We start from the raw sequence: 27,680 nt of genomic DNA, 5'->3' as shown, positions 1-27,680 counted from the left end.
TAATTTTTTTCACTTCCCCACACAGCATGTGAGATCTTAGTTCCCCAACCAGGGACTGAACCAGTGCCCCCCGGAGTGGAAGCACGCAGTCTTAACCACTGGACCACCAGGGAAGTCTCTGTAGTTTTAATTTTTATTTTCCTACCCACATACAAGATTTCCAGTGTTCCAATGGATGGCCTGTTAACCATCTGGAGGGAGAGTTAGACAGAATATTGTTTTGTGTTTCAGTTAAACATCAGAGAAGGGCTGTGCAGGGTTATATTTAAGGACATGTTTTCTTAAGCCAGACTGCCTGGTTCAAATCCTGGCTCTACTGCTTGTCAGCTGTGTGATCTCAGGCAAGTTACTTAACCTCTCTGTGCTCCAGTACCCTCATCTGTAAAATTATTAACCCTCTCTGTCATCATCTGGAAAAAGAAAATAATAATATGCCTACTTTACTGAGTACTTATAAGGAATAAATGAGCTAAGGCACGTTAAGTGTTTTAGCACAATGCCTAGCACTCATTAAATGCCCACATTAGTTCAGAAGCACTAAATTACCATAACCTGCAGTCAATTGTGTTGGGCATCTAAGATAGAAATCCCACATCTGAAGGTTTTCTTTGCTTTCGTTTTTTAATAAACTTATTTATTTTATTTATTTATTTTTGGCTGCGTTGTGTCTTCGTTGCTGCGTGAGGGCTTTCTCTAGTTGCGGTGAACAGGGCCTACTCTTTGTTGCGGTGCGTGGGCTTCTCATTGCAGTGGCTTCTCTTGTTGCAGAGCACAGGCTCTAGGCACGTGGGCTTCAGTAGTTGTGCTACATGGGCTCAGTAGTTGCGGCTTGTAGGCTCTAGAGAGCTGGCTCAGTAGTTGTAGTGCATGGGTTTAGCTGCTCCGCAGCATGTGGGATCTTCCGGGACACGGATCGAACCTGTGTCCCCAGCAGCGGCAGGCGGATTCTTAACCACCGCGCCACTAGGGAAGCCCCAGGTTTTCTTATTAACTATTTAATAAACTAAAGTCTTTTCTATAATACATTCAGTAATGTCAAATGTGCTACATTTAGTTTGTATAACAGAGGAAAAAGAAAAGAAAAACAGAGAAAAAAAGAAAAGGGAAAAAAAGCAAATCACATTCTTTGAAGAATGCTAGTCAACTAGATTCCTAACAAATACACAAGAAAAATGCTTGGTTTTATTATAAAGGAGGAAGTTTTAGGGTACAGAAAATAAATATAAGGCCATCCTTTTATTCACTGGAATATGCCAATGTCATATCTATTAAAATGCAATAAACCTTGACTCAATAAACATAAAAGAAACCTAGAAAAATAAATCATCATTCATGCCTCACTACATTTCCTTATGAATTGTAAAGAGAGATGGAAATTTACAACCCTGCTGACAATACTCTCCATGCACAATACAGTAATATGGTTTCTTTTTTTTTAACAAGTAAGAGCAAATAGGGACACTGCTCCATCTATTCACAATGTTCACAACTAAAGGCTTTTTCAGTCATTTTGCTGAGACTTGCTCTTTATTCAAGGAGAGTTACATATTTGGCTTTAAAACAGCTGGACTCACATGGGAATTTGGAGAATGCTGAGGCTACAAGAATTCTGTGTGCTTTGTACTGGTCCTTATTCTTTATAGTTTGCTTTTGTTTTGTTTTTATTTTGGCTCTAAGCAAATCTAAACATTTTTACTTCATTCTATGAGACAGAAACCAATTTAAAATCAAATATCCATATTTCAGACTCTAACAGTTCATAGCCAGAATGAATATTTATCATTATTTTACGATAATTCTTTACTGCCTTCATGAAGGTGAATTAGAAAACAAAGAATCTATGTTAAATTGTAAAGAAAGAGATAAAAATTTTTAAATTGAATTTTTTTTTACTAGGTGAATAACTTACTATTTATTCTTCAACGCAAATATTTGGTTCCCCAGTCTTACCCAGAGGTGCAGATAACCACAAATGATGTTTTATAAACCACAAAAAATAAACCAATAACCACATTTACATGCACTTAACACCAACACAATCTGTCATACATCAATACTCATTATATTTGATATATATAAAAATATTAACGATATTTTAAATGTTTTCTATAAAAGTATTAACAGCCTATGTATTATTTCACACTCATTCAATCCAGCATTTATCCCAGTGCCTGCATCTCTGAGGGTACACAATGCAGTCTCCACGTCCACAGAGGTGGGACAGATGACATGTATGTGAAAACTGCTTCTAACAGGCCCAAGTCCTGATGGAATCCAACAAAGGACAACAGCATTTCATTTACTAATTTTGACAATACATAACTCACAAAATTCAAAGAATTTGGACTAAATCTTCATAGATGGGACCCTAACCTGCTGTATATACAGAAGCTGATGTCATCGTCTTCCTGAAGGGCGTGACAGTAGCTGCTTTTTCAGCCTCCAGCTCAGCCACTGTCCTCTGTTTTACTGGGGCACCTTGAGGAATGTTTTTCGGTGTGGGAGCAGGGAAGATCACTTCGCCATCCTAACAGAAATCAGAAAAATAGCACTTTTTAAAGTCAATCCAGCATTCAGTCAATCCAGTGTTGGGGAAAAACTCTTCTTTGAAAAGTAATTTTAAATAAACATAGAAATTCACGTAATTTATAATATCACTTTATATAAATATATACCACACATGTATATAATGTCTGTGTCATGCATACACACATAGATGTACAATTAGTACGTGTACAGAACATATAAGGAAGAATACAGAACAAACTTAAAAGCAGATAGGTGGGGGAGGGGGAATATTTAATTTTTACTTTATTCAATTCTGGGTTTTTTGTCTGTTTTTTTGTTTCTGTTTATCAAAAGCAATGCATATTTTAGGTGAGTCACACATGTATATAAATCTTGCAATATTTTTCTTTAAAATGTTCTACATTTTTAAGCAATTTTTATTGGCATAAACCCAACACATCGATACTTTATTAGAATATATCCCAATTCCAAAATAGGATCATTCTGTAAACAAAAATCCTAAAACAAATATATAATGAAAACACAGGAGAAACAGATCTCTTCACTTACCTTCATCACTACAGTTCCTCTAATGACGTGACCCATTGTACCAAAGTCAAAGTCATCTTTCACTTCAAAATAAAAATTGTCTTTGTCAGAGCTGATGGCCTTCAGGAGCTTGGTGATGTTGTTGGAATACAGGGTGCTGGCCTGAGTGGCCATTCGGCTGGGAAGGTCTGTGTAGCCTATGTGAGTAATCCCCTAAACAAACAAAAATATAGTCAGAAAGGTCTGTTACTAAATGCCCATATTCTTTCCAGGACAGTTCTCAGTCAAGGCTAAGTTCTGAAATTACAAATCTTTATAAATATACACACACACCCACAAATACATATTTCAAAAGGAGCTTTAGGGCTTCCCTGGTGGCGCAGTGGCTGAGAGTCCGCCTGCCGATGCAGGGGACACGGGTTCGTGCCCCGGTCCGGGAAGATCCCACATGCCGCGGAGCGGCTGGGCCCATTAGCCATGACCGCTGAGCCTGCACGTCCGGAGCCTGTGCTCCACAATGGGAGAGGCCACAACAGTGAGAGGCCCGCGTACCGCAAAAAAAAAAAAAAAAAAAGGAGCTTTAAATGTGACTGTTTTTAAGTTTAGAAAATTTCAGGCCTCAGCTTCTCTAAATATTTAAAGCAATAAACACCCTCTCACAAATCAATAAAGATATAGGAACAGGTTCATAGATAGAGGAAGCTTTGTGCTGTACCTTATGAACATAAAGTTCTCCTGGCTTGGTCGTTTCAAAGTTTCCGCCAGCCTCAGCAGCTAAATCCACAACAACTGAACCTTCCTTCATGGACTCGATCATTTCTTTACTAAACAAAACGGGAGCTTTTTTACCTAATAAAACCAAAGAAAAGAGTACAAATTACATGGTAATTCTTAAAACTTTATATTCTAATTATTACAGTAGTCTCTGGGTACCCAGGAATTTAACATCTGAATATATAACTCTTTCAAAGAGACCCCCTAAAGTTCATAACACAGGTGAGACTGGTCAGTCCCCTAAGGAAGAAATAGGATGAGTGTGAGCTGCAAAGCCAGTGGGTGGGAGGGAGCCGCTTAGCCAGAGAGCAAGCCTTGTCATTTGCTAAGCATGGAAATTTCAGCTAGCACTGCTCTTCCCAACTGGTTTACACCCTGTACCACTCATGAAGAGATCAACATTTTGCCTGTTTCTTTAAAAATGCATAATAAATAAGCTAGTAAGGAAACTATGTGCACCCAAATTGGACGATTCATAAAGATCACAAATGTCAAGGGAACATTCAATAGTAATCTATGAATGACAAAATAGAGTATTTCCAATCGTCTTAACCAATGTCACCAGATTTTCCCACATGCTATATTAATCTACCTTAATTTAACACAGGATAACTTCGAGGAGAGACAGGGAAGTGCCATGAAATGGAAACAGTAGGATACCACAACTCCAAAAAATCTTAGGAACCACTCATACACTTTTATTCCCTCTCAACAACTATTTATTCTGCACCTCTGGTGAGTCGAGCTCCATGCCTGGTGCTGGGAGTGTACTGGTAGATAAACAGAAAAGATCCCTGTTCTCATGGAGCCTGCCCCTCATGAGATATTTCACATTTTATAATAAATCGTTTACTAATTCTTACATAGAGGATAAAGCACCAAACATAAGGATTTTTCAAGCTAACATAAGTTAATATGTTCAACAGGGGTCCACACTGTGGGTATAATACCCTGTTCAAGTTTCATAAAACAGTGTAAATATCTAAGCCAAAAGAGAAAGGAAATAAACTTGCGAGATTGGCCACAGGAAAGCAGAGAATTAATAGCCTAATTATCTTTTTTTTCTTCTTTTGAAAGTTTTCAACTCTGTGTCTACAGAATTTTAGTAAAAGCACTGTCAGTTTTATAAATGGAAATCAACTCAAAGTAAAATTTGCATGATAATAATCTGCTTTTCAATCTACTTGACTGGAATATACGTGATTCAAAAAAGAAAAATAACCTTTTTTTGTAGCACATGTGAAAAACAAAGTTGTCAAGATACGTGTGGGTGTACCTCCTTTCTCAATGCGAACCTTATACTTCCAAGATCAAGTCCAACTCCTAAGCCTCCTATTACCCAAGACCTTTCTCCCCGGGCTGAAGCACTCTTCTTAGCATTTCTTCTCACTACTGCCCCACTGGACCTTCTGCTCCAGCCACAATGGTTTGTTAGAGAAGCTCTGGTTCTCTCTTCTGAGTCTCCATGAAAAAGAACAAGAATGAGGAGATCTTTTCCCAAAGACAACACCCTTTGGTCCTGGTAGTTTCGCCACTTCTCAAAATTCTCTGGAATTACGTATTCCTTTCCTCTACTCTCCCGCACTGTAGTCCACTAAAGGTACCTTGAATACTTAAACTTTACTCAAGCATGAGAATTTGGGGATGCAAACAACAGCATCTGAGGACTCGTCCCAAACTAAAGGTCATGCTGACCAGCACTGCAGTGATGTAAAGCTCTGGATGACGTGGCTGCATCTACATAAAGTGGCAAGTTTAAAGGGCTAACCTGTACTTTGCAGGTATTTACTGTCATCACCACCCACCCCCAGCCCTTGTCCAGAGCCTCTTCGTTATTAACCAGACTCTCGTTTGCCACAGCCTTTCCTCCCACCTTACTTGTACCCTCCAGTCTTACGTCGACGTGCCTTAAGCTACTCTTCTGGCTAGAACCAAGCTGGATCCAGGCGCAACCCCTTTGAATTCTAACCACACCAACTTTACGACCATCGACCTCACAAATTGGATTTGGCATCTAACTAATTTCTCCCGCCCTAGACATTCTGGATTCCTTCTTCCTTCTGAGATATCTATAGCTACAGATCAGACCCTGCATCTGTAATGTTGCCCACTTTATAAGACGTCAAGTGGCCAAAACCATTTAGGCTCCCTAGAAAACATCTGATGTACCACCTATTTCTCTTCTTTGATTTTACTTATTCAACCTTCACAGAACAATTTTGCAGTGGCTGACACAACACACACACATGTGTGTGTGTCATAACAGAGATAACAGGTGTTCCGTCCATATTATCACTCTGAAATTCAACCACTTTTGAAAGGATAGCATTTTCTTTCACATAACAGTATTTTACTTAGTACATAGCCAAATAACTGGAGGGTAAGTTAAAAAGATAGACTTAAGTTACAGAGGAATGTTTAAAAGACATGGAATTATTACAAGTAAAAGCACACAACAAAACAGTATGTACAGGATGTTCCCATTCAGTAAAAAAAAAATTTACATATACATATGTATGAATGTTTCAAGTGTGTGTGTGTGTAGATACAAACACACACACACACAATATTACATATACTATATAGTTCCTAGCAAATTCTATAGAGTATAATGTTTAACAATAACAGGACGTCTTTGAGTAGTAAGACTAAATTTATTTCCTTCTTTGAGCTTTTTCTTATCTCCCAAGTGTTCTAGAAGAGCTTGTTTTCATGTTATACTTTTAAAAATTCAATAAGGCCTACAGGGAATACAATGATGAATGTAACAGTGCAGCTGCCTTTAAGAACTCACATGTGGATTAATTTTTTGAAAATTCTGAAAAGTGCAGAAATGCAAATTAAAAACAGAAGAGGGGAAGAAAGGGAGCCAAAAGAGGAGCAGAGTAGCACAAAAAAGTTCCAAATGAGCAAATCCTCAAAAGATTAGGTCAAGGGAGGGAAAGACTGAGAAGGAAATTTCAAAATACTATCCTACCCTGACAGCCTACTGTGATAAAAATGTAATGTAAGGTAAGTGCGGCATCACAAAATGGAAGGAACAAAAGGAATAAGATGATTAGCTAGGTTTTGGGGGAAAAAACTACCCAAACCTAATATCTTACTTCAAACTGAACTCTGAACTCTATAGTCAGAATTAATTATAAAAGAAGGGCTTCCGTGATGGCGCAGTGGTTGAGAGTCCGCCTGCCGATGCAGGGGACACGGGTTCGTGCCCCAGTCCGGGAAGATCCCACATGCCGTGGAGCGGCTGGGCCCGTGAGCCATGGCCGCTGAGCCTGCGCGTCCTGAGCCTGTGCTCCGCAATGGGAGAGGCCACAACAGTGAGAGGCTCACGTACCGCAAAAAAAAAGAAAAGAAAAGAAAAAAAATAAAAGAAAAAAATCAACCCATAAAGAAAAGAAAAAAAGGAAACACTTGGTGAATATCTCTCCTGTCTTTGGATTGAAAAGTACTTCCTAAATTTACAGCAATGGGAAAAATTACAAAGGAAAATGTCAATAGGCTTAAACATGAAAAAGGTATGTATTACTATCCTCAAAAAAAATAAACATGACAAAAAATTAATACAATAAAAATCTCACAGAAATTTAAATAAAAACAAAACACTAAGATCCTAATTGATAAATGAATAGCAAATACAAATGGCCAATTCAAAGAGAATGGTAACAACCAAATGAAGAAAGTTCACCCTCAGTAAGACTAAAAGAAATGTGAGTACAAAGAGTGAGATACCTTTTTGCCCTCAAACTGAAAGAGTCAACAAAATCCAAATACTTCTGAAATGAAACAGTTAGCTGGAAAATCTACTAATGAGATTATGAACTGTATAATCTTTCAACAAAGCATAGTAGATCAAGTGTGTATCAACAGGCCAAAAATACTGATATTCATTCAACCAGTAATTCTACTTCTAAGGTTTGATTAATCCTGGGGAAATCAATGAAAGTACAGATACAAGAATAAAGCAGAAAAAAAATGTTAGAACATTATTTTTAATTGACAAAAACTGGAAATAAATGAAAAGGCTAACTTTGGGAGAACAGTTAAATTAAATACAGCACATTCAAACAAGAAAATTCCACAAACCATTAAAATATATTTGCAAAGAGTTCTTATTGACTTATTATGTTAAGGGAGAAAACTTATGATATAATAATATTAAGTGGAGAAAGTAAAAAAGATATTTTATCTTCATCTAACATGATAAAAATGCATGGAAAAAAGGCTGAAAGAAAATGGTAAAATGTTAAGTGTATTTTTCACTGAGTAGAAGGATCACAAATGATCTTTATTTTCTACTTTGTACTTTACTGCATTTCCAACAAGTCATACTATTTTTATAAACAGATAAAGCATAAAGTTTTAAAGTTTCCCCGTTTAAGCTGAGGACAGAGATTAAAGAGTTGCACTACAAGAATTAAAATAACTTAGAAATGCCCTTAACCAGTCTGTTAACTTACCAATTGAAAACACCGCACTCAAAATCCTCTGCCCTCCCTGCTACAGCAAAGGAAGCTATACAGTTAGGACAGCCTTTCAAAGAGTGAATCCAAACACTTATACAGGCAGGCAGAAACATAACTAAGGATGGATAACAGACAGGAAGATGTGCACAGATTTTTTTATAATATGTAACATAGAAAAGAATATATCCAATGTTTAATTAGAGATGTCCCATATAGAGATGTCCCATAATTACCCCAGTGACAGCCCTGTGCAGATCCTAGACACAAGGATAAAAGATCAAATGAGCATATCATGTGTTTCAAGACAGGATTGTAGAAGGCAGAAGAGTTAATAAAAGAAGGCAGATAAGAGGTATTTTTTTAGAGGCACAATTGGGCTTCCCCCTTTTGACTGCTCATTTCTGTTAATTTTATCATTTATCTGCAAAAGATGAGATATACAAAAAGACCAGGACTGTTACATCTCTTCAAACCACCCTCCCCCAAAAATCACTGATTGAAAAAATTAACAAGGAGGAAAAAAAATTTTTAATATATTTACTGGCACAATACAAACTGTGGGTGAAAGATGTTCAACTTCATGAAATATTTCTTGGTTCCTTATGGTTCATGGACATTAAGTTCCTGATAAGATTATTCAGTTCCCTCCCAGTTGGGAGTTTATTTCCATACTTTTGCCAAGACAGTGGTAGGACATCATGCACTCACAGTCATCATTCAAGGATTCATCCATTCATAGACTCAAGCAATAACTTAGTGCCTACCATGTGCAGGCTAGATGGGGAAGGAAAGCTTTACTTACAGCTCTAAGATCTAATAGTTTAGGATTGAAAGAGGTTGCATTCAAAGATTAGTGAACATTTTTATTAGGAGAATAGCTAAGATACTTATAGCACTCATCTAAAAGTTTTAATTATAGTTTCCCAGTTGGATGGCCATTATTTAGGGTGAGTAGAGGTGCCATAGATTAGTATAAGGCATCCTTGAATCTCTGTGTGCACCCAGAACTGACAATAGACAGAAAAAAATGCCTCACACATGTGCACTGTTTCTAGATGTATGTATGTATGGCTGTGATTCACACACAGTTATTCTGAAATGTGACTGAATTCATAGTATCTTTTCATACTCATGTGTTTACTCATTAAACGAATACTAAGATGCAGTTTTTAAAGTAGTAAATTCAAAGATTTCTAGAAAAAAATTACTTCTTTCTAAAAATAGCTTTAACAACTTTTCACTATGCAGCAAAAGAATATACCACTGGCCTCTCTACAACAGTAAATTAAAAAAAGAGAGATTTGGCTTAAACTAAATCTCAACAGCTAAAGATTTACTGGAAAGTTTTGCAATATATTATACCTCTCTGAATAAATCAGACCTAACGTGATCATCTGAAATCAATAAATTCTCAGATTCTATCTTACTGGAAAAAGAATCAAGCCCTCACAAACAACTTTAAAAAAAAAAAAAAAAGAAAGAAAGAAAGAAAAATTAATAGGAAACCACTAAAAATATTAAGAACAACAAGACACCAAGATGAAAAAGGCTTACCACAAAATTTTATAATGATTCCCAAGAGCATTTAGCATTATTTACCGGAATTATTCAATGGCATTTAATCAGATGGGGAAATTCCTAACTTCCTGGCCTGTAAGCCATCAAATTAAGCAGGCTCAAGCAGGCTCAAGAAAAACTTTCTGGGCTTCCCTGGTGGTGCAGTTGCTAAGAATCTGCCTGCCAATTCAGGGAACACGGGTTCGAGCCCTGGTCCGGGAAGATCCCACGTGCCGCGGAGCAACCAAGCCTATGCGCTACAACTACTGAGCCTGTGCTCTAGAGCCCGCGAGCCACAACTACTGAAGCCCGTGCACCTAGAGCCCGTGCTCCACAGCAAGAGAAGCCACCGCAATGAGAAGCCTGCGCACTGCAACGCAGAGCAGCCCCCGCTCGCCGCAACTAGAGAAAACCCGCAAGCAGCAACGAAGACCCAACGCAGCCAAAAATAAATAAATAAATTTATAAAGAAAAAGAAAAACTTTCTGCTTTAACAAGAACATGGTATATTTAACAGTATAGTAATAAAGAGATTAATAATATAAATTATAGAGTATATGTCTCCAAACCAAAATAGATTTCTCATGAACAAGTACTATAAAGGATAATTTTTAATGTAACACAATACTATATATTGACTACATGTAAAACAGAGCATGTAAAAATGTTCTGAACTTTAGTATTTATACAGTAAGAAATGTCATTCTAAGCATACAATTTTATACTGAGCACTAGTGTTTATCCAGCATCCTCTTGTCACTACTCTGATTTCCATTTTCTCCACACAGTCCATGAGCTTCAGGAGAAATGACCTGAAACTACTGCAGAGGCAGGCCTCGCTGGCCTAAGGGTAATCTCAGCACCTACTGAAGACCAGTTCAGAAATCCAGGTGTAAGCTGAGGGGCATCTCATTGCCCTGCCTACATGGATTGGTTCAGAAGTGGGGATGTAAACCAGTCAAGGCCAATAAGAATGAGGGAAAGTGTGCTAAGGGATTGTGAAAAAGAAGTTCCCTTGCTCTTCAAGAGGGAGCCATCAGAACGGCTTGCCTTGCCCTCCGGATGTGTGCTGCGCACAGTGGAGGCCTGCCTCTGCTCCTGACCATGAAACCAACTCAGAGAGGGCGGAGCTAAAAGAGGACAAAGCGGCACAGCAGGGCCCCGACGCACACCTACCCAGCTGTAACTGGCTTCCTTCACCTACGCAACCCAGCAAATCTCCTTTCTTGTTTAAGGCAGACTGTGTTGGAATTTCTGCTTCTGGCAGCCAAAGGCACCCTAACTGATACACACCAAAGGCTCTTTTGGAATAACAAAATCATAGATGGGGTTAAAATATTGTCTTTTTTTTTTTTAACACATTCCTATTCTTTATGATAGTCTACTTCTTTTTTTCTTTCTTTCTTTCTTTATTTATTTATGGTTGCGTTGGGTCTTGTTTGCTGCACGCGGGCTTTCTCTAGTTGCAGTGAGCGGAGGCTATTCTTCGTTGCGATGCGCGGGCTTCTCATTGCGGTGGCTTCTCTTGTTGTGGAGCACGGGCTCTAGGCACGCGGGCTTCAGTAGTTGTGTCATGTGGGCTCAGTAGTTGTGGCTCATGGGCTCTAGAGCGCAGGCTCAGTAGTTGTAGCACACGGGCTTAGTTGCTCTGCAGCATGTGGGATCTTCCCGGACCAGGGCTTGAACCTGTGTCCCCTGCATTGGCAGGCAGATTCTTAGCAATTGCACCACCAGGGAAGTCCAAAATATTGAGTCTTAAACTATAAAAATGTTACAGATAAGGACAAAAGGCTTTTTATACATATATGTACACATATGAAAAAAAAGAGATAATTGGTTATGTAATAGACTGGATGTGGCAAAAAACTGCTGAACATTTGACCCACTGATCTAATAAGTCTCTGATTCTGCCAGCCCCGAGGTGCACAGAGCAACACACGGATACAATCCCTCTATCTCTGTTATCACTAGAGAGGCTACAGATAGCTTTGTTCATGAACATAAAGGGATTCTGACCCAAGCTTAACCAGTCAAGCTTTATATGTGAGTTCTATTCCTGGAACTAGATAAAAATTTTCTCTGCCTAATTAATTATTTGTATAAGGAACCAGAGAGAAAGCCAGGTGGCAAAAACTTGACTGTTACAAATTGGATGCCTTGAGATATTTCTAAATGTAATATGTAGGAAATATGATTAGTCAACAGCATGCTTTAGCAGATAAGAGAAATCCTTAAAGATCTATTTAAAGAAGAAACCTAAAAACAAGCCTTTACCTAATAATTAAAGAACACATTTATAAAAATTTTTTGAGGATTACCTCAATAATTTACCTGCCATAGCTGCAAAATTCTGTATAGATAAAAATCAAAATCAGTCAAGGCTTTACCATGGCTTCATAAGCTACGGGAATTCTCAAAGAAAGGAAAACAACTTACCAAACCTAAATGGTAACATAAAAAGGAAACATATATAATATATAATATATTATATATATATAATATATAATACATTAAATAATATTCTTATATAAATTATAACATTCTTTGTTTTCCCTCCAATACATGTCTAGATGTACATTAGCTACCAATCCCTAAAAAATTAATGAGTATTTATTATACATTTGTTTATAAAATAATTAGGAGGTTATTTTTTAAAAGAGAAATAATGCTGTTTATTTCATTTTCCATGTCAGAAAACTTAGGTCAGGGGACTTCCCTGGTGGTGCAGTGGTCAAGAATCCACCTGCCAATGCGAGAGACACAGGTTCGATCCCTGGTCCAGGAAGATCCCACATGCCAAGAAGCAACTAAGCCCGTGCGCCACAATGACTGAGCCTGCATTCTAGAGCCCGCGAACCACAACTACTGAGCCCGTGTGCCACAACTACTGAAGCCCACACGCCTAGAGCCTGTGCTCTGCAACAAGAGAAGCCACCGCAATGAGAACATGTGCACCGCAGCGAAGAGTAGCCCCCGCTCGCTGCAACTAGAGAAAGCCCACGCGCAGCAACGAAGACCCAACGCAGCCAAAAATAAATAAATAAAATTTAAAAAAAAAAAAAAAAACTTAGGTCAGAATGAGATTGACAGAAAAGCCTTAATGAAGTGGGTATCTTCAGAAAAGTCAGATAAAAAGCAAGTTAAGCCATGGTTTTCCACAGTGAAATCCATGCTAGATTACCATCTAATGGCAATGTTTTTGTAACTTCATGAGTATGTCCATAAGCCTGATGATTTCAGAGAACATCTTTGACATGCCACATAATGCTCAAGAATGTCTGGACTTTCTATTGCAACAGTCAGTAAGCTTTTCAGTCTGGATACCATTTGCAAGACCAAGCATCACCGATGGAAGAAAGGTGATTATGCTAATGATCTATGTGCCAGGCCCTACACTGGGCTTTTTTCTTCATGTAGTCCTCAAAACAACTCTGCAAGATAAAAAGGTTTACTTCCTTTTCAGAAATGAGGAATCTGAGGTTCAGAGAGCCACAGCTGTTAAGCAGTGGAACTGGAATTTGAATCTACTCTATCTGGTTCTAAATCCATGATCTGATTGCCAATGAATGGATTAAACATAAGCAGATAAAATTAAAAACTGGGGAAGAGGAAAAGAAGCTTTTAGTTCCTCACCAAAATCCATATTTGTTATGGGCTGAATTGTGCCCCCAGAAAAATTCACATGTTGAAACCCTAACCCCCGGTAACTCAGAATACGACTATATTTAGAGATAGAGTCTTTAAAGAGATGATTACATTAAATGAGGCCATCAGGGTGGGCCCTAATCCAATCTGACTGGTATCCTTAAAAACAAGAGAAAATGTGGACATGAAAAAGACACCAAGACCATGTGAGGACACAGCAAGAAGAGGCCCTCTACAAGCCCAGGAGAGAAGCCTCAAAAGAAACCTTGATCTTGGACTTCTAGGCTCCAGACTGTGAGAAAATAAATTTCTGTCGTTTTAAGCTCCCCAGTCTGTGAGATCTTGTTACGGCACCCTTAGCAAACTAATACAATGTTCTCTTATTCCTGGGGGCACAGTTAGACAACCATTCCCAGCCTCCTTCGTAGTTAGGTTTGGCCATGTGACTAGGTCTTTAGCAGAAGAAATGTGAGCAGGGGTGGTCTATACCACTTCTGGGCATCCCATGCACGCTCCTCCCTGGCCCTTTACTTCTAGCTGGCTGGAACAGAGACAGCGCCCTGAGCGACCTTCACGGCCTCATAATGATGATGGCAGTATTGCTATACCTGAATCCCCAGAGGACCACCTGAAGGAGAGCTGCCCTCCAATGTGTCAACCACCTATTACTGTTAACTGAGCAAGAAGTGAATTTCTATAATGTCTGAGCTTTTGCGTGAATTTGTTTTAGCAGCTAGACCATCCTAACTAATACTGAGGCATAAGAAAGTATAGAGAAAGTGGAAATAAGGAAGAACAGAAATGCCCATGGTGGAAAGTGCTGGTTGTAGCTGTAACTCTATCTATTGGGTGCTGTTTCACCAGAGACGGGACAGCCTCAGCCTCCCAATCCTTTTCAGCTCAGGGACTGCCACAGAGGGAAGCACAGTGCTTTCCAATCTTGCAACATACTTTGGGAGAAATAACAGACCAAACCAGAAGATAATTCTGGGCCATAAATCTTCCTACCAGGGCATTTGTTAAATTTGGCCCAGTCACTCACTAAATGTGCTCAAACACACTCTAAATCGTCAAGATTGATAAATGACGATGGAAAACTCCACAGTTTTGGCATCTTCCTCTTAAGGACAAGTTGCCCTGCCTCTGTTGAAAGCTACCAAGACGTGTATAGACAGCCTGTGGTTACCAACCCTTGATGTTGCAACATTTAAGTATTTTTCTCTGTCCTTCCAAATTCTCAAAACAAATGAAACTCTGTACAAGAAATATTACAAAATTCCATGCAATCATACAATGCATTTAAAGGAGAGGATGGTAGATGAATCAGATTAGTCAGTAAAAGAAAGTTAAATCATTCAAAAAAAGCTGAAAATCCCTGATCTATCACTGTCCTGTAAGACCACAATGTTTACAGAATGAAAAGAACAATCTGAAAAATAAAGCTTTACTTTAGAGAAAGACCTTGTGTAGTCATCAAAACAATATTATCTTTGTGGAATTTCACAAACGAAGAGTATACTGCTATATCAATTATTCTCTTGCCTAAAAGAACAAGTGTGGAAATTACTATGGAGGGCTTCCCTGGTGGCGCAGTGGTTGAGAGTCCGCCTGCCGATGCAGGGGACATGGGTATGTGCCCCGGTCCGGGAAGATCCCACATGCCGCGGAGCGGCTGGGCCCGTGAGCCATGGCCGCTGAGCCTGCGCGTCCGGAGCCTGGGCTCCGCAACAGGAGAGGCCACAACAGTGAGAGGCCCACGTACCGCAAAGAAAAAAAAAATTACTACGGAAAGTTACTCTTTTGTACTATATTTCTACTCCATATGAAAGATGGCTTCAAAGAGACAGGCAGCATCCAATGCAAAACCAATGTTGATTTTCCAGGAGACTGTGAGATCCCTCAGGTTTGGTCTCACATGTGTAAGGCCCTTGTATATCAAGGGAAAACACTCCCTCCCAATTCTCCATAGCCATACAAAATTGCCACAAAGCTCCTTTGATGGGTGTATACTACAGACCCTATCTGATATAGATAAAAATAAAAAGGACTGTTACCCTAATCTGGATCATACCTAAAAAGAAGCCCAAGGATATATGGCCTAAGGGATCATAATTTATAATCAAGCAATGAATATCTTCCCTCCTGGCTGATAGGACACTTTCTAACTCCTGAACAGACCTTCCCACTACTTCCTAATTCTATCTCCTGAGAGGCCTAGCTCAACACCTCAAACTGCAAACGTGGCAAGTGTCCTACTTCTGAAAATTTAAGAAAGCTAGCTTCCCAGTCTTAAACTAGCCTCTGCAGTATTCCTATCCAAGAGTGTTCTTTCTTGGATAGCACCAGAAAAATAAAGGGGATTGTACCAACTGAGAACTAAGGAAGGAACCCACATTAGCTCAGGAACATCTGCTGAGCCACAGCTGTACACAAGGCTCCCTGGTAAGCACCCTCGTGGCACAGATGAGACAGGGCAACTAGAGGGCAGTGAGACTGAGAACTACTGGAATTTGAGGCACGGGCAAATGCTATGAATGCAGAAAAAAGAGGGTTTACTACGGAGCAGGAGATGGCAGGAACTCTGGAGAAACTACTGAGCTCAGTAGGACTTCAAAAGACAGGGAATAGAGACACAGACCTACTAGAGAATGGACTTGAGGACACGGGGAGGGGGAAGGGTAAGCTGGGATGAAGTGAGAGAGCGGCATGGACTTATATATACTATAAGTAAATGTAAAATAGACAGCTAGTGGGAAGCAGCCACATAGCACAGGGAGATCAGCTTGATGCTTTGTGACCACCTGGAGGGGTGGGGATAGGGAGGGTGGGAGGGAGGGAGATGCAAGAGGGAAGAGATATGGGAACATATGTATAACTGATTCACTTTGTTATAAAGCAGAAACTAACACACCATTGTAAAGCAATTATACTCCAATAAAGATGTTAAAAAAAAAAAAAAAAAGGCAGGGAAGGGCAGGGACAGCATTCCAAAGAGAAGGAACAATACGTGCAAGGCCTGAAAGTCCTTGGCCTCCTTGTGGAGATAATAGCAGCAAGCATGACTGAAATCAGGCCCAGAGAGCAAGACATGAGTTTCACATGAGATCCAAAAGCTCAATCAGGACTAGAAACTGAAAGGCAAGAAATACCTTACCAAAGGGTGCAAAATTTAGGGCACCGGTAAGGGTGGGGTGGGGAGGGAGGGGAGGTGATCCAATCCTGAGGACTTTAGATGCCTTTACCTAATGATGCTGGGAACTTGAGTGGTCCAAGTTACTGTCGTTACTAAACAAAACCCCAGGCTTTCCAGTAGCTATGATTCAATTACGAAATGAGGGCAGGGCCTGAGGTGGGGAAGGGGAGAGCAGGAAAGCCAGATGACCCTATGATGCTTATGATTTTTAATTAGGCATCATCAGGAAAGGTTCTAAATGGAGAAAGTTGTCTCTGTCAGGGTAGATTTAGCGTGTGCCCCACAGTACTCCTAATTCTCACAGGAATTTAGGCAAAATTTGCCTAACACACAGTCACTGCTAAACCACTGTGATTCCTCCTCACACCCCCATCCCGTAATCCCTAATTTACGAATTAGATTTTCAACCTGATTCAGTTTCTTCCTGATTAAACCTTCCAAGTCTATGAAAAGTCTCTCTAAAAGGGTTTCAGAACAATAAGAATGCTGAAAAAATCTCCTGTGTCTCAAAAGGTTTACTGGAAAAGATTATGAGCACAGCCTGAACGTTATCAGAGAGGGGGGCTGCCGAACTTTTTAGTGGTAACCCTAAAGGTCACGGAGCTGGACAGGAAGGTTGGGAGCTTTCCCTCGTGGGCACAGCACCACAAAATGAGACTGTCCGCTAGGCCCTCTCTTGAAGTTACCTGCACTAAGTGAAATGCTAGCCCTGCATCCATCGCCCAAGCCAATTGAGGGGGTCTAGACAATGGTACAAGACACCAGGCAGCATAATAAGTAGCTAGCTACAGAAACGTTTCATTTTACCCAGGATCCTCATGAGTACAACGTTATTGTGTGTCCAAGCCCACTGACTGACGTGTGCGTAGGAGGAATGAAAATTTACCAGCTCCGCAGGATTGCTACCTGAAGCAAGCTCATTGCCCATGTTCCTCTCTCAATGTTCTTATCCACGCCAGGTCTTCAGTACAGCCGTGAGGATCTCGGTCTAAGGAATCACAACTTGGAGAACTTCTGACATTTAATTTAATCCCCTTTGGATCCACTCAAGGAAAACTTTAGAACAACTTCTGCTCCAGGATTCTTTCAGGAGCAAGACACACCATCAGGTGACTTATGCAAAGGCTCAGGACCAACACCAGTAAGGGTACAATGCCAAGGACACTGTTTTTCAAAGGGCATGTGGCCCTTTATATAATATTTTCAGTTTTTTTTTTTTTTAATGCTCAGAGGTTTTCAGGTTTCAGTCCCCTAGGGATATGTAAGATCTTTAGAAAGATCATCTTCTTCCTTATTATATTCAAATTAGCTTTTCTCTTTTGGGGGGGCTTACCAAAAAAGTAACAGAAAGGTGCTTTTCAGACCAGCCTTGTGAGTGTGAACTCTGGGTCAATCCACTGGTCAGGGACTTTGTGCAAGTTTAAAGTGCTTTGACCAGATGGCTTCAGAAAAGACTGAAAACAGGAAAGGCTCAGCAGAACAGACTCGTAAACCTTCTTCAACAAGTCCTCTTTAACACTATCATATAATTTGAACTGCTGCTAAGGTACACTTACTGTAAACTACTTATGAAAAATAAGAGGTTAGGGCTTCCCTGGTGGCGCAGTGGTTGAGAATCCGCCTGCCGATGCAGGGGACACGGGTTCGTGCCCCGGTCCGGGAGGATCCCACATGCCGCGGAGCATGGCCGCGGAGCCTGCACGTCCGGAGCCTGCGCGTCCGGAGCCTGTGCTCCGCACCGGGAGAGGCCACAACAGTGCGAGGCCCGCGTACCGCAAAAAAAAAAAAGAGGTTAAATTTTAGTCAACTGTTCACATGCCCTTTTTTTGTTCAAAAAAAAAAAAGATACTATGGGGGGTAGGTCCTAAAAGTCCATATGTGTTTTATACAAGAAGTCTTGAGTTCTATAACTTAAAGATTTACCATCAATAATAATTCTATATACTATATCCAAAGTATACTCAGTTCTTTTTTTTAACCTAGTGACATATATTTTATTTTTTCTATTTTTTTACTGAAGTTTAGTTGATTTACAATGTTGTGTTAGTTTCAGGTATAGAGCAAAGTGATTCAGTTTTTATATATAGATATATAGATATAGATATTCTTTTTCAGACTTTTTCCCTCATAGGTTATTACAAAATACTGAGTAGAGTTCCCTGTGCTATACAGTAAGTCCTTGTTGGTTATCTATTTTATATACAGTAGTATGTATATGTTAATCCTAAACTCCTAATTTATCCCTCTACCCTCTTCCCCTTTGGTAACCATAAGTTTGTTTTCTATGTCTGTGGATCTACTCAGTTGTTTATAAAGAGAATGATTTAAAACTACCAGCTTCAGGGCTTTCAGGGCTTCACCATTTACTGCATGAGTAAATGCTTTAGCACCCTCTACTGGCCACTTGTTACATCCAGTCAGTTCCCAGCTCATCTCCCCAACAGGCAACTACCTTTCAAAGGTCAAATGGTGGCTACAGCAAAAGCCACCCCATCCTTCCTTCAAAGCCACCTGCAACAGCTGAGCCAGAAGCCACCGCCACAAAAGGAAAGGATGAATCCTGAAGTGCTCTCCTGCCACCACCTGTCCATGAGTCCTACTGTCGCTGGCAGATTTCAAACACCACCTGTGGCCCCTGCCTTGTCTGATCTGCACCCACCTCCAGTAACCAACCCCAGCCTCATTTCCACACACACACACAGATTCTTCTAGGGGCTGAGCCCATGTCACTCTACCGCTGTCTGCTTCATCTAGCCAGCTCCGGTGGGATGGGGATGTCTGGAGAGAAGAGCTCACCCACTGGGTATCACATGGGTAAACAGAGGACAAAAAGAAGAGCCTGAAAGGCACGTTTTCCCCCACAAGTTCACAGATATGCTGCCAATCAGCTTCCTGCCCCTGGGTGTATATTAGCCAGATTGGGGGAAGGGGGTGCCAGAAGAGGACTTCTCCTTTCCCAGAACCTCATGACAAAGCAGCTTCTCCTAATTTTCCACGGTCCCCTAGAGAAAGCAAGGCTCCTTTAGGAGGATCGAACACAAGTAACTCGAACCCTGTAAGTTCTCATTATCTGGCCCACTTTCTTTTAGAAAGGGAAAACAATTAGAGTCAGCATGGTATTCATTATTCACTAACAGAAGCAAAGGACAGGAGAGGAGATAGGAATATAAAAGGTAGAGAGTTTCTTCACTCCCAGATCTTGCTAGATCAAGCTACTGTTTACTGTTTATTACTGATTAATAAATGCTGGCTGGTTTGACATCAAGCATCTATTCTTTAGGAAAGGATGTTGTAAAGGACTAAAAAGTAATTCCTGCCATCAAAGAGCTCATGATTTGATTGCAAAGACCAAACAAGTCAAAGGAAGTAATTACAAAGTAACAAAGCATCATAACCTTTAGTAAAAAATATATATGGGAAATTCCATAAGTAAATATACACACACACAAAGTCCCCCTCTCTTTCTCATGTATAAAAAAATGATCATCAGGGCTTCCCTGGTGGCACAGTGGTGGAGGGTCCGCCTGCTGATGCAGGGGACGTGGGTTCGTGCCCCCGTCCGGGGGGATCCCGCATGCCGCGGAACGGCTGGGCCCGTGGGCCATGGTCGCTGGGCCTGCGCATCCGGAGCCTGTGCTCTGCAACGGGAGAGGCCACAGCGGTGAGAGGCCCGCATACAAAAAAAAAAAAAAAAAAGATCATCAAAATATTAATAATGGGATTTCCCTGGTGGTGCAGTGGTTAAGAATCTGCCTGCCAATGCAGGGGACACGGGTTCGGGCCCTGGTCCGGGAAGATCCCACATGCTGCAGAGCAACTAAGCCTGTGCAACACAACTACTGAGCCTGTGCTCTGGAGCCCACAAGTCACAACTACTGAAGCCTGCGCGCCTAGAGCCCGTATTCCGCAATAAGAGAAGCCACCACAATGAGAAGCCCGCGTACCACAATGAAGAGTAGCCCCGGCTCGCCGCAGCTAGAGAAAGCCGACGCGCAGCAAGGAAGACCCAACACAGCCAAAGATAAATAAATAAATAAATAAAATTTTAAAAATAATAAATAAATTTTTAAAAATATATATTAATAATGGTCACTCTGGTAGAACTTCCAATCTGTACATTTTCTTTCATATTTTTCAGTGCTGTTTGGATTTCCTACAATAGAAATGTAGTATCTTAACAAAGAGAAAAGAAATAAATTAAAAAACAATTATCAAGGGTGTAAACAAAGCAAACTGCTTACAAATATAATACTGTACACAGAATATGATCTATGAACATAGATAAAAATACACAGAAGACTGGAAGAAAACATACAAATTATTAATGACTGTGTTTGTCCAGGGGCCACAGTGATTTTGTCTTTTCTGCCTTTCATGTGCTTTCTCATTCTCTAGAAAGTAAATCAATCTTTACTTAAAGAAATGCAAACGTTAAACAATTATTCACCCTCATTTTAAAGTATCATTAGTAAAAGTGCTTTATCGATAACCACTGATGTAATGACACACCTGGAATAAGTGCTGTGCTGATAAGGATATCCACCTCCTTGCACTGCTGAGCAAATAGCTTCATTTCAGCCTCAATGAACTCTTTGGACATCTCCTTTGCATATCCTCCTTGGCCCTCACCAGATTCCTTCAAGTCCACCTCTAAGGGCTCAGCACCCAGAGACTTGAACTGCTCCAAAGCTGCGGCCCTGGTGATTATTGAAGGGAAAGCAGTGGTCATTTCAGGTCCTTAATACAGAAATCAAGATCATCATTTACATACACATTTTTAAGAAAACTCTATGTATTCAAAAATAGAAACTTTCTTTTGAGGTCTCTGACCAGACCGTTTGAATTTTTTTCTAAAGGCAGGTAACACCCTTATGATAATATATTTTTCTGGAAAAAAAAAAAAACTATAGGAAATTCCAACTCTTACTTAGTTAAGTTACAAAAGGAATTTCACTACTGCCAACTCCAGTCATCAGTCAGTAGAGTTTCTTGACAGTAGTCCCACTGTTGATGATGTGAGATCTGACCTACGTCCAGATTTGACATCATTCAAATCACTCAAGTTGAGGTCTTCACTTATGGGGACTTTTCCCACATAAACGACTCTTTTATTTAGAAATATTGTTACAAAGTGATTTTTGCCCCTAGTCCTCATTAAATTGTGTTTGAGAAAAGCGATCTATAAATGGCATAAATGGCAAAATGTGAAGAGCCAACACATTTAACTTATGTAAAAATACATTCAGTTTAAAAATAAATAAATAAATGCTAGCCAAGTTCTGTGTACTAGTTGGGAAACCAGAGCCAACAAAGCTCTCAGCTCTGTGGCGGACAGTGTTTAACTCACCAACATCCATCCCACTACAGTGAATCCCAAACCTCCCTAACGACCACAATCGCTCCAGGCACTTGTTAAAAATTCAAATCCCCAGGCCCATTCCGAGACCCACTGAATTACAATCTCCAGCAGAGGGGCCAGGAGCTCTATTTTTAGCAAGAGCTGTAGGTAATTCTTGCCTTAACGGAAGTTTGGGAAACAGTGGACTGAGCCCATCAGTCCCCTGGCAACTGTCATGATCGGGGAGCAGACACAGAGGTGGGATAATGAAAGCAGGGCAGAAAAGGTAAGGCATGGATGAACAAGAGCTTCTCTCCGTTTCTGCTGACTTGAACAAGGAAGCTTGTATCCCAGATTGTCTGCGAAGGTCAACTTGTGACCACAGGGGGGATCAGCCAGAGCTGAGGACAGCAGAGAGGAGAGACAGAAGGAACCTGGTCCTGGATGGCACCGACCAGCGGCTGCCTCTAGTGTCAAAAGGGAGTCCTTTCCATGGATTTTCACTTCGGAGAAATAACACATTTTCTTATAGTTTAGGCCAATCTGAGTTGGTGTTACTCAAAGGGATACAGGTTTAAAAAGTTTTAGAAATGCCTACTATTTTATTTATTTATTTTTGGCTGCGTTGGGTCTTCATTGCTGCATGCAGGGTTTCTCTAGTTGTGGAGAGCGGGGGCTACTCTTCATTGCAGTGTGCGGGCTTCTCATTGCAGTGGCTTCTCTTGTTATGGAGCACGGGCTCTAGGCGTGCGGGCTTCAGTAGTTGCAGCACGCAGGCTCACTAGTTGCAGCATGCGGGCCCTAGAGCGTGCTGGCTTCAGTAGTTGTGGCACATGGGCTCAGTAGTTGTGGCTCGCGGGCTCTAGAGCGCAGGCTCAGTAGTTGTGGCTCATGGGCTTAGTTGCTCCGCAGCATGTAGGATCTTCCTGGACACGGATCAAACCCGTGTTCCCTGCACTGGCAGGCGGACTCTTAACCACTGCGCCACCAGGGAAGCCCCAAGTCACTGTATTTCTATACAATGAATCTTGTGCAGCCATTAAATATATTTGCAGATAAGTAAAGAGCTTCATGACCTACTGCTAAGTTAAAAAAAAGTAAAAAAGTAAGTTAAGTAGTACTATTAGTAAAATTACATTTTTAATTAATGTGTAGAAAAGGGAACATATATAGTAAAATGTTAATAGTTATCTCTAGCAGGGTTGTAGGGTATTTTATTTTCACTTTTTGTACTTTTTTATATTTTTCTGAATTGGGGGAATAAGCATTTTTACAATCAGAAAGAAAGTAAACTGGATAAGTTATTAAACTGATTTATATTTCTTTTAACATTATGTAAAATAGGGTTATTTATTCCTATTGCATATACTTACAATAAAGAACAAATAAAATAAAGCGTAGAGCACAATGCCTGGAAGAGAGTAAGCATTTAGTACAGGTATTTTAAAACTAAAGCTCTTGACCGGCCAATTGCTTTTGCAAATAAAGCTTTTTGGAATACACACCAAAAAAGGAAAGTAAAGACTTTATAAACTTTGTAATAGAGACAATAGGCAATGAGTGGAATTTCCTAGTTATTGTCTGAAAGAATTTAGAAAATCACACCCATATAATATCGCTAGGCAATGAGTTGTCCTTAAGTTTTTAGGATGTTTAACTGAAAATAACACCATTCAGTTTTCCAACAAGAATTTATAATCAAGTGTGTTTTCCAATATATTTAGATTTCATATTTATAACATGATACTAACCCCCAGTCTCAAGATAGTGATTAGATTAACTAATGAGCTATAATTATAAGAAAAGCATTACATCCGATCAGCCACATCTTTCTTCACTGTATACTTATCTTAATAAACTGTAAATAAAATTGAAGTTAAGCAACAGCTATATTCTAGCTGTCTACTCTCTACATAATCTAAACCAAAGACATCAACATAACTTTTATAAATTCTCAGTAGTTAACTCAACACTGAGTTTCACATCATCTCCAAGTTAAATATATACACTTCCACTTTAATAGTATTCTCCACTACAATGAAAACTTGAACAACCTACTTTTGCCAGATTTGGGGGGTCTTCAATAACTTCACATCTGCAAACATTAAAAATTAAAAGCTAGGACTAATGACATGCTTAACTGTGGCTATCCCTGGCTTGTGTCCTGGTTACTTCAGAAATGCCTTTTCTCATTTCAGCAAGACAGCATTTTATCAGCACATCACCCCTCTAAACTCCCGGTAAGCACTGTAAACCATATTCTATTGGAACAGTCTTTACTCTGAAATGTCATATTCTTTTTAACTTTGAATGGTTGCATTTCTTTTTCATCATTCTATATTCAAGATTAGCAATGGTATTTTTCCTCTACTGACTTCAACTGATAATAACTAACTACATGTTTCAACCTTAAAAAAGTATTAGAACACATAAATGATAACAATACTCAGTAAGCACGTAATAAAAGCTAGTATCTTCTGAAATGAAGAACAATTTTAATTGAACTTCTCTTTAAAGAAATTCCAGGAAAATGATGATACGTCTGCTTTAAAGAAATATGCAATGAACATAATCAAGTACTTTCACCTGGCGGCTCTACTGCTGCCCAAGCAGCTTTATCTGCTTCCGTCTGTTGGATGCCCAGCACATCCCTCACCCCCCCACCCCAGTCTGCTCTCCAAGATGTCTCCCATACTACTCCCCTTCTTCACACTCACAAACATCTTTGTTCATGCCCTACCTAGTGACTAAACACATTCTGAGTAGAAATAAAACACAGTAGAGCAACATGTTAGAAAGTCAGGATGCAGAGAACTCTGGTCCCATTGCTAATCTACATGAAAATACAAGACTTGAGTGTGAGCGGTTCATATGCAACTTTTAAAAATTATTTCTGCTGTACTGGGCCTGAGTCCTTAAATTTTTTTTTCCACTGAGTAATACATTTTCACTTTGAGTTAACTTTGAACAAATGGATACATTTTTAAATGAAAAGAGCTTACAGAGCAGTTTCAGCGTGCTACTTCAATTTGCAAAAGGAAAGCATAACATCCACCTAAAACAAAACGTTTTTACCTTAACAGCAATCGCTAGTAAAGCCCTCACCTTGTGTCAAATCCCCGAACAATCGCACCCATCGACTTTGCTGCACCTGCAGAGGCCAGCCCTGCCACACCACCACCGACTATCAGAATCTAGGAAAGAAGGCAGAACCCATATGTTTTAAATAAAGTTCATGATCAACTGATTATGTAAAATCATCCGCTAGTAACTCTCAGGGCCGGGTACACAGTCAGCACGCAGTAATACAACAGGTGGTGCTGGTGGCGATGATCAGCCCTGAATAAATGTACTGTGTGGATAGGCTACTCTGTACCTGACCACCGCTGTTTTTCGGGTTTTTACTTTCTTAGTTGCAGCACACGGGATCTTCCTTGCGGCATGTGGAACCTTTTGTTGCAGCTCACAGGCTCTTTGTTGTAGCACAGGGGCTTCTCTCTAGCTGTGGTGGGCAGGCTCCGTATTTGCAGCACACGGGTTCTCTAGATGTGGCTCGCCGGCTCAGTAAAACTTCACTAAAACTAGTGTGACACTCAGCATCTCAGTGTAAAAGCTACATACAGCACCATCAGTGTTACGTATGTTAAAGACTGACAGGTTCTTTCCCACACTACCAAAGCTACTTCTACTAATACTATATATTATAGTATTCTAGCTCCCTCTCCCCTCTCAAATTTTAAGGTTTTCTATGTTCACAAAATATCAAAATAAGTTTCAAAGACGGGTACAACTTTGGTGAAACACCTACTCCTATTTTGAACTTCTAAAAGGAACAGCAGGTGACCAACCACCTAATTTTGATCCACTTTCAATGAACTGCACCTGAAATCCGAAGCAATGTAACTAATCTCCCTAACCAAGGAAGGATCAGAGCCAAGAAAATCATAGAATTCCTCAGAAACAAGAGTCTCTCCGCCTTCTAAGAAACAAACTAAGAACAATGTCATCTGGAATGGGCCTTCCAGAGAAAAGACCTATTATACTTCGCAGTCAAAAAAAAAAAAAAAAGGCCACCCACAGAAACTGAGAAGTTTATAAATTCCCACCCACCCATCATGCCCACTTCTTCTGCCTCTTTAAGAAGACTAGGCTAGTGGAACTGTGCTCTGGTGACCCCTGGGCAGTGTCTCAGAGATTATGTGAATTGATCTTAATGTAAATGCTTTCTCTGGGGGGTCTACAAGAAAGGGGACAAAGAGGGACCAGAGGGAACAAGACGCTGCTGGGCTCCAAGGCACCAATCCCCACTCCACACACTGAAGCCCCACCACCACTAAAAAAAAAAAACGAAATGAAAATAAGTAAAAGTCATAGGACTGGGCCAAGTTATCCTGAATCAAGAAATAACAGCAAAAAAAAAAAAAAAAGAAAGAAAAAAAATGGGGCTTCCCTGGTGGCGCAGTGGTTGAGAGTCCGCCTGCCGATGCAGGGGACACGGGTTCGTGCCCCGGTCCAGGAAGATCCCACATGCCGCGGAGCAGCTGGGCCCGTGAGCCATGGCCGCTGAGCCTGCGCGTCCGGAGCCTGTGCTCCGCAACGGGAGAGGCCAGAACAGGGAGAGGCCCGCGTACCGCCAAAAAAAAAAAAAGAAAAGAAAAGAAGTAACAAAAGACCCCATGATTTAAGACACAGAATCCATTCTTCAAAAAGGGAAGAGGGGCTGGAAATGGAGTTAATGATCCATCATGCCTACGTTATGAAGCGCCATAAAAATCACAAAAGTACAGGGTTCCAGGAGGTTCCGGAAGCTTCCAGGAATGGTGTCCAAAGAGGGCATGGAAGCCCCACACCCCATCCCACGTACCTTTCCCTAGTCATCTCTCTCAACAGGATGTTCATCTGCATCCTTTATCATAGTCCTTCATGATAAACTGGTAAATAGGGAGTAAATTGTTTTCCTGAGTTCTGTGAGCACCTCTAGCAAATTAACTGAACCCAAGGCGGGTTGTGGGAACTTCTGACTTACGGCCAACCTGTCAGAAGCACAGGTGACAACCTAGACTTGTGACTGGCATCTGAAGGGGGGTGGGGACAGTCCTGTGGGCCTGAGTCCTTAACCTGTGAGATCTGATGCTATCTCCACGCAGAGAGTTTCAGAATTAAGTGAAATTGTAGGGCACCCAGCTGGTGTCACAGAATTACTTGGTGTGGGGAAAATCCCCACACATTTGGTGGCTGGAAGTATCAGAAGTGAAGTGTTCTATATGAAAGTTAAGGAGAGACACAGGAGCAAGAGTGGAGTTTTTCCTAAACAATCCTAAATCAGACATTCCCTCATCTGCAAGAGGATCTGGGACTTTCCTGGTGGCCCAGTGGTTAAGAATCTGCCTGCCAGTGCAGGGGACACGGGTTCGAGCCCTGGTCTGGGAAGATCCTATGTGCCGCAGGGCAACTAAGCCCGTGTGCCACAACTACTGAGCCTGCGCTTTAGAGCCCGCGAGCCACAACTACGGAGCTCATGTGCCGCAACTACTGAAACCCACGCGCCTAGAGCCAGTGCTCTGCAACAGGAGAAGCCACCACAATGAGAAGCCTGCGCACCGCAATGAGGAGTAGCCCCCGCTTGCCACAACTAGAGAAAAGCCCG

The 27,680-nt window shown here is 40.6% G+C and overlaps 1 protein-coding gene across 8 annotated transcripts in view; it reads right to left on the bottom strand.

Annotated features, from left to right (window-relative positions):
• The window catches only part of NNT (nicotinamide nucleotide transhydrogenase), a 93,819-nt gene that overhangs the window by 44,560 nt on the left and 21,579 nt on the right, over window positions 1-27,680 (bottom strand). For all 8 annotated transcript variants that reach the window (XM_022597912.2, XM_022597894.3, XM_022597903.3 and 5 more), the window contains 5 exons: window positions 25,139-25,227; window positions 21,205-21,392; window positions 3,773-3,906; window positions 3,079-3,270; window positions 2,374-2,527 (listed from right to left, as the gene is read on the bottom strand). In XM_022597912.2, the coding sequence (XP_022453620.2) occupies window positions 2,374-2,527; window positions 3,079-3,270; window positions 3,773-3,906; window positions 21,205-21,392; window positions 25,139-25,227 (757 nt within the window). The remainder of the gene's footprint in view (window positions 1-2,373; window positions 2,528-3,078; window positions 3,271-3,772; window positions 3,907-21,204; window positions 21,393-25,138; window positions 25,228-27,680) is intronic.

The sequence above is a fragment of the Delphinapterus leucas genome, chromosome 3, assembly GCF_059928025.1.
Source record: "Delphinapterus leucas isolate spDelLeu-1000000601 "Yukka" chromosome 3, BTC_Dleu_Yukka2, whole genome shotgun sequence".
In the NCBI taxonomy this organism is placed as follows: Eukaryota; Metazoa; Chordata; class Mammalia; order Artiodactyla; family Monodontidae; genus Delphinapterus; species Delphinapterus leucas.
This window is presented reverse-complemented; position numbering and strand designations above follow the sequence as displayed.